This window comes from Psittacula echo (assembly GCF_963264785.1).
Source record: "Psittacula echo genome assembly, chromosome: 2".
NCBI classification, from domain to species: Eukaryota; Metazoa; Chordata; class Aves; order Psittaciformes; family Psittacidae; genus Psittacula; species Psittacula echo.
Window position 1 is genome coordinate 91,942,723 of NC_137737.1, and position 15,023 is coordinate 91,957,745.

At 38.9% G+C, this 15,023-nt stretch overlaps 1 protein-coding gene across 1 annotated transcript in view; it reads right to left on the reverse strand.

The window, feature by feature from the left end:
* Positions 1 to 15,023, reverse strand: part of EPB41L4B (erythrocyte membrane protein band 4.1 like 4B) — a gene marked incomplete at both ends in the record, with an annotated part of 85,221 nt that overhangs the window by 13,512 nt on the left and 56,686 nt on the right. Inside the window, 4 exons of the mRNA XM_080610401.1 lie at positions 3,812 to 3,864; positions 4,668 to 4,712; positions 7,714 to 7,792; positions 9,969 to 10,011. Of these exons, the coding sequence (XP_080466527.1) occupies positions 3,812 to 3,864; positions 4,668 to 4,712; positions 7,714 to 7,792; positions 9,969 to 10,011 (220 nt within the window). The remainder of the gene's footprint in view (positions 1 to 3,811; positions 3,865 to 4,667; positions 4,713 to 7,713; positions 7,793 to 9,968; positions 10,012 to 15,023) is intronic.

Consider the following 15,023-nt stretch of genomic DNA (forward strand, 5'->3'; position numbering starts at 1 on the left):
GAAATTTCCTCTCATTGCGTATTTTTCATTCCAAAACACTTCCCATTCCATTGCATGCTCAGTTATGTTACTGCTTGTGTCAGAACACAAAGATAATACTTAGTCTTAAGAAACCAGTGCTAAAGTTTGGGGTTCTTTTTAAAACCACGGAGGTGCTATAATATTCCTATTAAGTAGTTTTTAAGGAAAGCCACTAGCATAATTGAGGTCTCACTTTCTACTTAGCTGCTCAGAGCCTGGTATCTTCTTTTCTAGGAGGAGAACACTTGCAAACTCTACTGAGCTCAGCAGAAGATGCATGTGCTGGGCATCTCAGTGACTGAAACCCTTGAACTGTCTTATGCCTGCAACCTGCTTTGCCCCTGGCACTTTTTAGCTATACAAAGAGGCTACAATGTCATCGCCTCAGCACGGAGACACAAACATCAGCAGCAGTATATGATTCAGCAGTACCACTTGTCACCCCCTGACATATGATGTGATTCCAAACCAGGGCTTTGTCAGTCACTGCTTCTTGACTACTGTTACTATTACCACCAAAATAAAAAAAAAAAAAAAAAAGGAAAAAAGAAAAAAAAAAGAAAGAAAGAAAAAAAAAAAAGGAAAAAGGAAAATAAAGAAGAAAAAAGGGAAAAAAAAAGAAAAAGGAAAAAAGAAAAAAGGGAAAGAAAAAAAGGGGGTAAACATAATAGAGGGAAATAAACTCCCTTGAATAAAACAGTTTTATTGCTTCAGGACAGTATTAGACATAACAGTAATTAATTCACTGTCAGTCTTCAAAAATACCTAGCAGGATACATTAGAACACAGGAAGTTACATGGTGAGTTACATTATTCTTATCTATATGCCTTCTTTAACAGAGTTAGCTCAGCTCTGCTGCTGTTTCATCTAAGTGGGAAGCCTATTTAACACATGTTGCAAAGAATTACTGGCAGTCCAGTCTCCAGACTGTAAGAGGGAGCCACAACACACACATTAGCAAGGAGGACTTCAGAGGGAAAAAAGTAAGAATGTGAAGCTGGATGTGTTGACAACCATCTAGGAAAAACATGGGAGATTTCTCTACTAGTTAACTGAGAGAGAAGGCGGGGAATGAAAGCTGACTGTGCCATAAAGAGGATGTGTAAGGATGAGAAGAATCATGAGTGTGTAGGACAAAAGATACACAGAGAAGCTAGGGCAGAAGTATTAGGTAGAAGAAAAATATCACCCTTGTTTCCCAAACGCTGCAGCCACTGTTTATTCACTTTCAGGCAAACAAACTATGTCATCATTTTGATCTCTAAGAAATAGGTCTTAACAGTAAGAGCCAGCAAGAGTCTCACCAGCTCCCTGTAGAGCGAAAGAAGGGGAAAAGAGCAGGCTCAGTACAAGGATGCTCTCACTAGTGACTCTGCTTGTGGAATTACGTTCCCTGAATGGCTCAGCAGCACTAACATTTTTCAACACAAGGGCACAGCAGAGGATCCATCTCTTCATTTTAGGTTTTATGACAAAGTATTACGCTTTGGCATGCCCTCCTCTGCTGTTTTTTTTTGGAGGTGGTGGTGGTGATGGGTTGTTATATAATGCATTCATATACATTATCCATGTTCTTTAATAAATAACTGCATAAACAGGGGGAAATATTTAAAATGAAGTTTCTGAGAAAGGTTTTGCAAACCACAAAAACACGCTTATCTGTTTATATTGTTCATTCATCAACATGTTTATATGGCTCGTTCTTTTACACAGAAGGAAGAAAAAGTTTACACTATCCCAGGAAGATGGCTTACAATTAGAACTGAAAACTGGAGATCTGAGAGAATGTTTTCCTTTTGAGTTTAATGAGTAGTTTCATAAGTATACCTGGTTGAATAGGAAAACCAAGCAAGACTAATGAGGTGAAGAGTTATTCTAAGAGTGACAATTCAAGTTTGATTACAAGCTTTCTGCAGATAATCCCTAGGTGAAGTACATGATTACGTATCTGCTTCACAAGTTATCCCTACTGCAAATCAATGTTACTTGCCACGGAATTTCCTCATGGGCCTGGCAACAAATTAACAATTTATATTTGAAAGATGATTCACACCAAACGCCAGCCTTAGAAACTGTTGTTTGAAACAAAGAAAGAATTACTGTAAAGGAACAACACTGTTGATAAAGAAAATGTATGAAGTTTAAAGCTGTCCTATGAAGAGAACAGGCTTTTCTTTCAGAGGCCTTAGTGTAGCAAGTTCTAAATAGCCATTTGTAACTTTTTCTTGACTCTTAGGAAAGGCTCACTAAGGAACAAGATTAGATTTTACAAGGTAAATGTAATCTGCTGAGGAGGGAATAATCATTTGACATTTCTTACAACTCTTCTGCTTAATTAAATTCCCAATGTCAGTAAAATGTACTAAATGTTATATCATAGAATATCAAATGCTACTTATAGTGTATGCCAGCAGAGATATTAAATTAGTTACAATAATGAAAGAATTTTGGAGAAACTTATTGTGATGATGTTAAAATTGCAGGAAATGGAAGAAAAAAAAAAAGGCAGAAAAGTATAAAAGTATGTTCCCACAGAGAGTGTCAAGAAGAGTTAGCTTTGGTACCTACTGGGGACATTATAAACGTGATGGATAGCTGTGGTATTATTACATTTACACAGTAATCACACGTGTCAGTTACTGTCTAAAATGTAGAGGCATCAAACTATTGCCTTTTGCTTGGTTCTACTTGCTTAGACCAGGGGTAAGGTTACTGCTGTTTTTATCTGTGAAAATGCAAAATAGAAGTAACAAATTAAATATGAGCTCCAGACTTTTTCTTAAAGTGACTTAAAAAGACACAGAGTTTGCCTGCAGTAGTTCTTTGCACACCTAACTATCAGAGCTGTGCCAGACTGGAGCAGAAAAATAACCCACTGCCTTAAGATTTATACCTGTTGCTGTTTGGAACTGAAATCCCAGTTTTGATTGTCACGTCCACCTAGCATCCATTGAGTTATCTTCACTGCCGTATTAAATTAAAAAGCTCTGCCTAAGCACTCCATGCACCATTGCCAAACACCAGATGAAGGAGAAAGAGCATTTTTCATTGCAACTAATTTTGCTGCTGCTATGCCTACGGTGGTCCAGTTCACTGTACTTTTAGCAGCAGGAAGCCAATGTTCAAAGCTACACCCACAGGGACCTGCCTAGTGCAAAGCTCTACAACTACCTGAAAGGAGGATGGAGAAAGGATGTGGCTGATTCTCTTTCCCCAAGTAACAAGTAACAGGACAAAAGGTAACGGCCTCAAGCTGCACCAGGGGATGTTAAATTGGATACTAACAAAAACTTCTTCAGAGAGAGGGTGGTCAGGTATTGGAATCAGCTGCCCAGGGAAGCGGTGGAATCACTGTTCAAAACCCATGTAGATGAGGCTCCCAGTGACACGGTTTAGAGGTGGACACGGCAGTCCTGGAGTAACAGTTGGACTTGATAATCTTAAAGGTCTTTTCCAACCTAGCTGATTCGATGAAGCATAGGCTGAAGGGCCACCTGGCTTTTAAAGGCTGAGCCAGCAGTACTGTGAACACACTACAGCTTCTCACTCAGCAGGCAACTATTTGAGGTCTTTCTTCCCTGGTTCCCATGACACATTTTGCCTATCCATTCCTTCAAGGTTTCTTCCCCTTGGCAAGTGTGCCAATGTTGGCCAATGGAGTTCAGAAGTTATGAACGGCGGAAGGGCACAGAAGTGATCTCCTAACATTCTTCTCCTCAGGTAAAGGAATAGCATTTACATATAATAAATGAGAAAGCACTAGTAACAAAGAATGAAAACAGACCATACCTTGAAGACACAGAGCTGCAAGTTCAACAGCAGTTTCATATGGGCATTTCAGTCTTGAAAAGAAAAAAACAAGGTATAAAAATCATGTTGTCTTTCTCAGTGAATTCTTCTTGCAATAAAGCTAAAAAGTAGCTTGATATAAGAAACGGAAACATTAACTTCCATGAACTAATAGTGATATGAAACATCTGAAATTATTTTTACTTGTATATGATTACTTCCTAATTTGGTACATTTTAATTAGCACTGAACACATGATACACTCCACCATAAAACAAACTTGAACTAATAGAGACAACATTAAACTGACTAAGGGACCATTTTTGCTTCCACACTGTATTTTAGAACATGGCTTTGAGGTTTTTTGATTTTGTAATAAAAAAAAAAAAAGGAAAATAGAGCAGGTGTGAATTTATTGGCTAGGGTAAGACTATAAACACACAAAGTACTTTTGCAGCGTTGACCTGTAGAGAAAGTGTTGCACTTCACCTTTTCCTCCTGTGTTTTACCTACCATGCTGAAAAATATGGCAAGCACAAGTTACATTTTCAAGTCATAATAATAATCAGGACAGTCTTTGCTCTTTATGTGTTTCCATCACCTGGTCGATCCATTAAAGGTCTTTACCCATTCTATTTGTCAAGAATATAATCAAGATGCACATGAAGTCATCTATCTCTGTATTCTAAAGCAAAAAAACCCCATGATGTGGAACTGTAAATCATGCGTATAATCTGTGAACGAATACCACAGAGAATTAAAAAGATCACACAGTCAAAGTAACATTTTAAATCACTGAGCAATTAGCTATAATAAATACGTTAAATTACAGTTGCAAGAGCAAAGAGGTACTTACTTCCCTGAAAGAATGTCTTGCCGGAGCTGTAATACAAACAGGTACCTGACAAATAAAAATTCAGAAAGTTAGAAGTATATATAATGTCATCTTTCTAGCCCTGATGGCTCTTAAGAGAAAGGGCCTTTGGGATCACCCAGATACACCCTGCAACCTTCAAACTTCCCATAGCTTTCATTAAAATAAAAGAGAACATTTTTCATCTGCTGGCTGTGTTCAGGACATTGTCCAAAGCCTTGCTGTTTAGAGATGTGCTCTATCTGAGCATACACCACAGCAACCTAAACATAACTGACATTCTGACGTTCTCCTGATCTGAGTTCTTCCCAATTCAAGGAAGAATTGAACTACAGGATCTAGAGTCAAAGGCATGAAGACTTCAGGTCTACCTTCTCAAACACAATTGCAGAACATGGGAAAGAGTCCACACTGGCAAAAGAAAAAGCACAGGTTGAATTATCATTTAAAGTAGCAGAAAACTTCTGAATAAAAGAAACCTGAACTCCATAGAGTCCACACATTTATTTAGGAGGCCAAGTAGGAATTTGTAGCCTTCAAACTGCAGTAGTAGTTTAAGCTGCAGCTAATTTTCAGTTATTTCATGTTTCAGCACATTTCATGTTTCACAGCCACTCAGAGTTGGGGTTTGAGGCATGCAGAAGCACCCCAGATCATGTAAGAGCTCTGTTCAGGACAAGGTGGCACAGGCAGGCTCTGCACTGCTCTAGACACTGGGGAGTGAGGCTTGCAATGATGCGTGATGCAAGAGAAGCAAGCACGAAGCACTACTGAGTGTCAACCCAGTAAATGTGAATGAAACTAAGCCTCTGCTACCTTTACAGAGGAGCCAGAAAGACAAAGTGTTTTTCATCACAGTGGATGTGCTGTGAATGTGAGGAAGGATGAATAGTTGGAATCAGACAGGGAAATAGAAATGAAAAGGAAGATTAAAAAGACTTCTCATGACACACTAAAGCAGAATCAGATTTATCCACGTTAGCTCTGTGTCACAGCTTTGATTCACATAGTTGGCTAACACCTGACATGACAATCAAACCTGGGTATTTGCATGCATAGATTAAACGTAGAAAAGTGTATTTCCTGTTTCTATTGTTTTCCTCTGATGATTCACAATCTCATGAACTCTTCTAAATTTGAAAGAAAAATCTGGGCACTTCTTCTGCCTGTGTCAGCTGGCCTGTACAGCACCATGGCTCTGCTCTGGTTGGTATTATGGCTTACTCTTGCTCCTTTTCTGCACACAGAATGACAAGCATCAGCATCTCAATTGCTGATATTCCAAATCAGCAAATTCTCCATGACACACATGTACAGATACATTCCTCTGTTGTTTTCTAACTAACCTACCTAAACAGGCCCCATAAAGGTGACAGAAGATGTCTTCCAAAATGCACTAGATTTAAACTGTGTTGTTAAATTGTTAAAAGACAGAGTGAGTGACGGGTTTCGAACTCCGTGCTTATTATGAGAATGTGACATTTACATCTTCACTACAAACTGGAGTCTACCAGAAAACAGGTCTCCACAAGGAATTTTGAACATACGCCCCCAACCAGGTCAGTTCATGGTTACTGTTAACGGTAATTCTTCCTCCTCCTCTTACTCCCATTTGAATTCTGAGTATATAGTTTTTAATCCTCACTTTTTACTCAACATACTACATGGAAAACACAATCCAGCCCGCATAATGATTCTTAAAAAAACCCAGCAACATTCAGAATTACCCTCCCCTACAAAAAAGAAAAATACAACTGTTTGTTTACCGTAAAATCAATTTCTAGCTCATTTTCATTTTCCTTCCCTAGTTTCACAGACACCTTCTGTCAAGCTTATGATTAAATAAAACTTTTCGTAACACTGAAAATTTAGGTGACTAAAGTGTTTTTCTAATTAAAATAGTCTTCTGAAATGTCATATTTCAGCAACAATTAGATCATGAAGCATCAGAGGTTAATACTTTCAGAGGAAATGTCTTACTTGATCACAGCAATGATCACATAGCTCAGAAACCCACATCTTGAAGTGACTAGGATCATATGCTTCAGAGGATTAAGCAAGAAATCTTGCAGTAGACAGTAATGGAATAATTTGACTGCATGGGAAATGTAATACTTGTCAGACATGCACCCTGATGTATTGAAGACTTACATCAATTTTCAGAAAATAGATATTATTCCTACTAATTTAACCACATTTTTCCATTACAGAGCCCTCAATTCATTCAGGTTTTTTGATTCCCTTAAAAGATCTTGTATTCAATCACATAAGTGGCAGGGAGTTCTATAGGTTAATTACACATTGTATAGGAATATGTCCTTTAATCAAATTAACACTGCTGCACTAAATTGATAGCGGATATTAAATCCTCCATGTCAGTATCGTAAGGTAGTGACAATTAGCTCTTTCATCTTGTCTCAGGCAGTGAAAAAAAACCCACCATGGTCAACATAGCAGATAGGAGACAGTAAACTTATGTCTGCAAATGTAAGTTTAATGTAAACATCTCATGCACATGAACTACAACAATCAACAGTCTTTAAGCACCTTAGGCTGATTGGGAGTACACTGACTATTGCCAAGCAAATTAGAAGACATAGAAAATGCCCTATGGTGAGAAACAGACAGAAAAAAAAAAAGATAGAATAACATGATGATAATTACTATACCAAGAAGACACAAAGTTGGCAGATACAAAAGGTAAGTAAACCCTTTTCCTCCACCTGCTCCTTTCCCAGTTTTCAGAATATCCTCTAGATCACACCAGGGTGCTATGAACCCAGCATGGTGTAGTTCTCACAGCCCTGAAAATAGCCCACCAGGCTGAAACAAAACACCGCCAGGTATTCTAAGGTGACTTTATACAATTGCAGTCTTTTGCACCACAGAGAACACATGGGAAAGTGGAAGAGATTCAGTCAATCAATGTTAACCAAGAACTCAAGCTGCCTATTCCCATAATTCTGTGGCCTTTGTACAATTATTAAATCATCCCCAATTCTCAGGACAAAGGGGACAAAGTTCCTACCTTGTAAACTCCTCATGAAGGTTGTTCGGTTCTGATGAATAGTACTTTATTCGAAAATGCAACGTGTATGGAGGTCCAACTGTGTGTGCAGAGATTTTAAATGGGAAAATAAAAAGTTTACACTAGTTGCGCATCTCCTAAGACAGGACAACAGCCACCATCCCACAACCCAAGAAACCCAAAGCGAGGTATGTTTTTCACATTCTTCAAAGAAGCCAATATTTCATGGTTGTAAATTGTAAAATGCATGCAATAAAAGAAATTAGATTACCACCATACTTTCTGATACTCTAATTATTAGATTAATCCAGCAACAGTCCATTTGGCAAACACATTTTTGTTCAAAGAGGCGTGCCTGCGGCAAGTTCCAAGTACACTGCCTGTTGCTGGAGGCAGACAGAGATGGAAGGGAGAGGGAGGAAGAAGGTGATGCTTCTTCTTACCAGGCACAAACACAACTCCAAAAAATACCTGACCCAATAGATCAGATTTTGACTGATACAAGTGAATGAGAAAGGGTAAGATAAATACTGTGGACATCTCTGGAGAGGGCTCTGAAAGGCACCCATGAACACAGACAGCTAATAGATTACACAAAGAAAACAATTCTCCCAACACCACTAATACCAGAAGGCGAACGTTAAGTCTGACTTTCTATGTAACACAGATAATAAAATCAGATACCATGAGACTGTGACCAATACTTCCTTATCTGCATAAGCGTCATCTTCCAGACCAACAGCCTGCTGGTACATTAAGTGCTAGAAAAGTAACTTTCTTTCACACTTTCTAAGGTCTTCTGTAACACCACATCAACACAGCATGTATGTGCATATTAACAATCCACTCTACCAAAACATGTGCAGCTAAATGTGTAATTATTAGAGCTTTGATACTGCCTCCAGCGATAGCTCCTAGAAGACAGGTTATAGTACCCTCAGCTGACAGTTAGGCACTACTGGTAAGGTCTGCATCAGTGAGATAATGACTCTTACCTGCCCACTGCTGGGAAAAAAAGAGCAGTGAGCACATCCATCATGAAAGAGGAACTCTTCTCAAAGCACCTGCTGAATGCAAGGTAAAGAAAAGTATCCTGTTGTGAGGCAGACCTTTACAACACCCATCAAATTGCTTCCCTCTTCGGCATTCCTCAGGGCATGGCTTGGCCAATTTCTTTTTAAAATAGGCCCTTCACAGATTAAACAGACAAAACAGTTCAACTAAACTGGTTGAAGGTGTTACAGAATCATTGATTTTCCACATTTTAAGGCAGATCAAGAAAAGGACACAGCTGTAACAGAAAGTGCACCTGTAAATCCCTTAGTCACTTCAGGTAAAGCAGCCTGTGATGTGATGAAAAGATGAGAGAAAGCCAACCACCAAAACCTTACCTACAGCAGCTATCTTTACCATCTATTCTAGCAGAATAATAGCCTTTGAAGAACTCCACCATTGACAAAAATCATCTAGATATCTGGATACTTATCAGAAAGAAAGGCAAAGCACCAATGAAGCAATCAAGACCCATTTCTGTGAGATCCTGCAAGAGGGTCAACAATTTTCTTTCAAAACACTGTATTTTAATCTCACAGAAATGATATTTTAATCTCACATTAGATTATCTATGCCTGTCTATGGCTGCTGCCAACTGCAGTATGTTAACAAAACATGTTAGTGCTGATGCCGTACTGTATCCAAGCCTGTAACCAGGTTATTAGAGATCCAAAAGCAACTTGCCCACCTTCGCCAATTTCCACAAAATCCTCAGTGGCCAAACACAACCCCACCACCCAAAACTTCCTTTGATGAAACAACAGGTATTTCGGCTGGCTTTATTAATGATATAAAAAAAGAGTTTAACTGTTACACAATGAAATATTTTCCATTACTCAGTCTTTGAAAAAAGTCATAAAATAAAAATCAGAAAATTTGTTCCGGATCAGTAGCAGTGACAGAAACCACGATCTGTGTCCAGGCAACCTGATTTTACAGATCAGGCTGAAATTACCTGACAACCTACTCTGCCTCAGACGAACAGCACATGTTTAACAAGGGCTGCTGAAGGCTGGTCTATCTCTTATACGTGCTCTTGCATTTAGCATGATATAGTCAGCCAATTAGCCATTAAATCTATTTCCTAAGAAATATTTATTCCATTAAAGGCCATGTTTAAACATTCACAATCATGTTCAAATACTCTAAGTTCATATTCTTCAGGAAGTAACAAAATAAACAGGCAGAGACATGGTACTTACTTTTTATTTGCTTCTTAATGAATTTTGAATGGTCCAACCAGTGCTAAAAAAAGAAACCCCACATTTAAAAGCAGTTCTGTTTAAAGATTTTGTTGACATGATAAACTAATTACAGTAAAATTTAACAGATAAAAATACCTTTTAGGAGGAAACATTGCTATATTTATTTCCTAAACTTCTACACATTTGCACAAGTGTGCATTTTCACATTTACCAACTTACTTTCTTTGACAGGGGAAAGCTTGATTTACAAATGCATCAGTATTGCCAGGGAAGTTTCACTTTTTCAGAGAGGAAACCTCAAAAACCAAAACCACAAAGCAGTGGTGTATGGAAAATACCCTTTCATACCAGGTTTAACATCTGTTATGGAAGTGCCCTTGTGGACACCAGGCCAAACCCCTAGGTTTCATTCTCTTTTCAACTCTCCTGTTTGATGAAGACCCTCCAGATCCTACACTGTCCTGCCTTCCATTGCTCCATGGCCAAGTTTGTTCAAGATAAGCTGAATACTTAACCCTCACTAAAAGCATATGGGAAACACTGATGCATACCCACCTCCTCTTTTTGAACTAATCAAAAGATCTTTCATAGATGTATCTATGATGACAAAAATGTATGCTTCCCAGCAAAGTTTATGCACTCTCTTGTCAGTGCAAGTTGCATCTACAGAAGAGTAACAATGAACAATCTCTGGTGTAAACTTTGTAGTTTCTCGCTACTCGTGTGGTGAGGGACGGAAGCACTAGTTACCTCCGAACTAGGGCTGAGACATAGAGCATTCACGGAATGCGGGTCATCAACGATTTATTGCGCAGTGACAATTCCTTGTATTTGCCGCCTAAGCACCTCCCCAGAGTCAGCTGGTTCCTGTCCCTCCTGGCAACTTCCCGTCCGTGCACCAATCCCTACAAACTTAGCTTAAACCTTTGACTGTCTCTGCACAATGTCCTACACAATGCTGCAATCTGATTTAAAGCAACCCTATGTAAATGCTCCAGTCACATAAGGTAATAAACTGGTATTTGGAATTCCTCAAAATAAATATTTTGCTATATTAATTTTAAAATAATAAACTAGGTATTATGGCACAAAATCTTAAGGGAAAAAAACCCTGCCTTCCTATTAAAGCATTCATGCTTTCAGAAAAAGGAGAATCTGTAAATGACTACTTATCATTCCACTAACACCACACTACCACAGCTAAATAAATGTGAAAAAAATATTTGTTGGATAGTAATGCTGGTATTTACTTACTAAGTCTGTCCTAAGCCAAAGCAAAAAGTTATTTATCACAGGTATAGAGAAGGGTATAGATCAAAAGTCTGATAACTTATGACTACTGAGGTAAATAAATCTCACAAAAAGGAGAAAGTGAAAAAGAAATAACACTTATTCTGAAGGTGCTTTTATTTTCATGAGACTTGCTAGACTCCCTTAAGTGAGGCTGTCAAGGAATCCATCCTTACAATCTGAGAAATCTCTATCAGAATGGAAATAAGACATTACAGTGGCTCATACAAATACATTCCTTGGAGTTAAAAGTAATTTATTCGGACTCTACTTTGCTCTTTCATGAAGAATTACATCAGAAAACACAGCAGTTCACAGAAGCTTTGTGAAATTTCAAATTTTTTATAGTAACATTGAAACTGTAGTGGATTTTTTTGGTGAGTTTTTGTTTTGTTTTTTTGGGGTTTTTTTTAATTGAAATTATACTTGCTGTTACTTTCATACCTCCAGGGCAGATTACTCTTTTGTGTTTCCAACACCTAGCTACAAAAATGTCTTTCACCTCAATATTTATTTTGGCTAAAGATAAACCACTCGCAAAGACAAATGTACTGATTCCACTAAAAGTCTGGCTTCATATTAAATCAAACCAAACCTAAATAACATATATTCTACAGGCAAAAATCCTCCAGTTACTTTTCCATCTGTGGCTCATTACTACCATGTTCAGAAATAAGCACCACACAGCCTGAACTAAAATAATTCCCAATGAAATAACAGTTGACAGTCCCAATCTTGGTATGTGGTCTTCTAGGTGTACTGAAACTCAAATACAGCAAGTGTCAAACTGGTTATTTGTAAGTGTAAATACTTCAAAGAATGCTTAAAAATAGCTCACAAGACTCTAGGAACTACTTGTGCAGACCGTTAAGTAAGTCTACAACCAAGACAGGGAGCTATCATTCACTCTCCATACCCAAGCAGCCAGAGGCAGACTGCTCCAGCAGATAAAGCACAACAAGCATTAAACTCATCCCTCTTCAGAGGCAAGAATGAGCTGCCATTTTACCCTCATCCCACATTGCACATCACAGCTGTGCGTGATATGGCCACCACACAGATAGCAAAAAAAAACAGAGGTAGGACATGGACCAGCAGTATTATTGTCCCAGAGTTACCAGTCCTGGCAGTTTTCATGCAGATTTGCTAATTTAAAAAGCCAGATATTGTGTGCAACAGCATTCTAGCTAAAGCCAGAAAAAGGTTTGGGCTTGGCTACATACTGCTTGCTGACTCAAGAACAGGAAAGTGAAAGCAATGAATTCTGAAGTCTCACTAGGAAGTTGAAAAGAGGGGACTTTTTCTTTCCCAGCATCTGTCTCTGTAGCTCTATCTAAGCAACTGTACACCATTCCAGGATCCAACCTCATCAAAGAAACTTAACTATGGATCTCAAAGAGTAGGACAGAGGCTGACACAGTAATTTCAACTATACAATGCCACATTCCTCATATCCAGTCCAGTCTGGACTCAGAAGTATCCAAGGAGGAGGAAAATGACTAATTGGTTTAGGACTGTGTTATGATAGAAAGTGTATCTAAGCTACCTGGACCACACTAAGGGGAAAAAAACCAAAACAAAACAAACCCCAGTCAAACTGCAGGTAATCAAGATTCTGTGATTACTTTAGAACAGAACAGAACAAAACAGAACAGGACAGTACAAATAGTTCGGTTGGAAGGGACCTACCACAATCATCTGGTCCAACTGCCTGATTACTTTATGTTATCAAGGGCAGTATCCAAATGCCTCTTAAACACAGACAGTCTTGGGGCATCGACCTCTCTAGGAAGCCTGTTCCAGTGTTTGACCACCCTCTCAGTAAAGAAACGCTTCCTAATGTTCAGTCTGAACTTTCCCTGATGCAGCTCTGAACCATTCCCCTGTGTTCAGTCACTGGATACCAGTGAGAAGAGCTCAGCACCTCCCTTTCCACTTCCCTTCCCCAAGAAGCTCTAGAAAGTAATAAGGTTGCTCCTTTAATTCTGTCAGGTAAACAGGAAGTTCAAATGCTGGATTAAATTCCATTTATTCCTGTTTAATGCCAGTATAATTTCTTTCCTTTGCCAAATGAATAGTTTCCTATGGTGTTAACTGATACAAACCAGTAGTTACTTGTAGGGATTCATGTGCTGAAAATACACCCCAATCAATTCCACATGAGAGAAACACCATTTTAAAAAAGATTTCTTAAAATAGTGGAAGCACGTATGTATCTCAGTATGCTCTCCTGTTGATCAATCGCTTTATCTAACTGAAGGGGAAAAACTAAGTACCTCAACACTTCATAAGTGATAACAACCAGTATTTTCTCAAAATAGTCACACAGCAAGGGAAAGATGTATTTGTGTCAAGATACAGCAGATAAACTATAGTTTCTACGTAAGGTCTACGTAAGGACTAGAGTGATTGCCAAACGACGACTGAAAAGGGGAGTACCACAGGTTGACACAAACCCTTCACACACCTGAGCTTTGCAAATTCCATCGTTTCTCTACTTGCTTCCTAAAAGAATGAAAAATCCTTGTCTTGTTCTATACAGCCCTCAAAGGTGACCTGAAAAGGAAAAAAATTGTGTTTGACCCTTTTTGGTTGGTTTGCTTTGCTAGCTTAAACTGCACGAAGAATGTCCTGAACAGACTGTTTTCCTTATGCTCATTCAGTAAAAGAATGCCCATTCTTACTGGAAGTTTTATTTGCTTTCTGAAAAACATTGCTTAAATGCTTTCTCAAGCCTTACCCAGAGGTACAGGAGGGAGAACTGTGCTAAATGTTCAGTTTGGAAAAGAAGGTGTGCTAAACAAAAGCTGGCACCTTTAAAACCAAAAGTCAATTATCCCTTCAACTGTCTTCTTGCTGTCTGATTTCCAGGCACCTAAGCCCTCCCAAGCTGTCTGCCATTAGGCACATGGCTTTCTAAAGCAGAGAGGATAAAAAAGTACGTAACATGTGGAAGGAAGGAATCACCAAAACAAAGTCAATAAAAACCCTACCCACCAACCACAGATTGGGACGTTTGTCATAAAGTTACAAAGGAGAAAAATCCCTTTCCTCTTTTCTTCTGAAGGTCACCTTTTAAATAATATTATGGTTGAAGCAGAAAAACAAATTGAGAATTGGGGTCATGTAGAAACTCAAGAGACTACACAAGCATATACTTAGAAATGGTATAAGCTCCCAGGAGTTCACAGCTTAAAACGATGAGGAGATTGTTCATTACATTCATCCAAGTTTCTTTGATCCCTCCTGGAAAGTTATGTTCCTCTTGAAAATGTAGGTGCAGAGAAGAACTGCTTTTAGATAAATTGCTCAGATACAGCTGAAGATGTAATGAACACCAGGGGTGATACTGGCTAGTATTTTCAATAGGTAGCAGGATGATGGGGCACGATACAACTGCATGGGGTTACTACATACACAATACAACTGCAGAGAGAGAGCAAGAAAGTGCTGGGGCAAAGGAAGGCATTTTTAAACTGGCTGGAGGAACTATTTAAAAACAGATTCTGTGATATTAGCATGGACAACTATAGCACTCCCAAATTACAGGCTGAGCCCCAAGGGAGAAGGGAGAAGAGCACCACCTGGGTTCCACTGGGCTGCTGCACCAGGGTGACAGGAAGAGACCCTCATAGAGCCACTGAGGTCGTCGGGACCTGGAGGTGGGGGTGTTCAGCCTGAGGACAAGAAGCCTACCCAAGGGGTGTACTGAAGATGAATCCAGACTCTCCATGGTGGTACACAATGAACACCAACAGATCA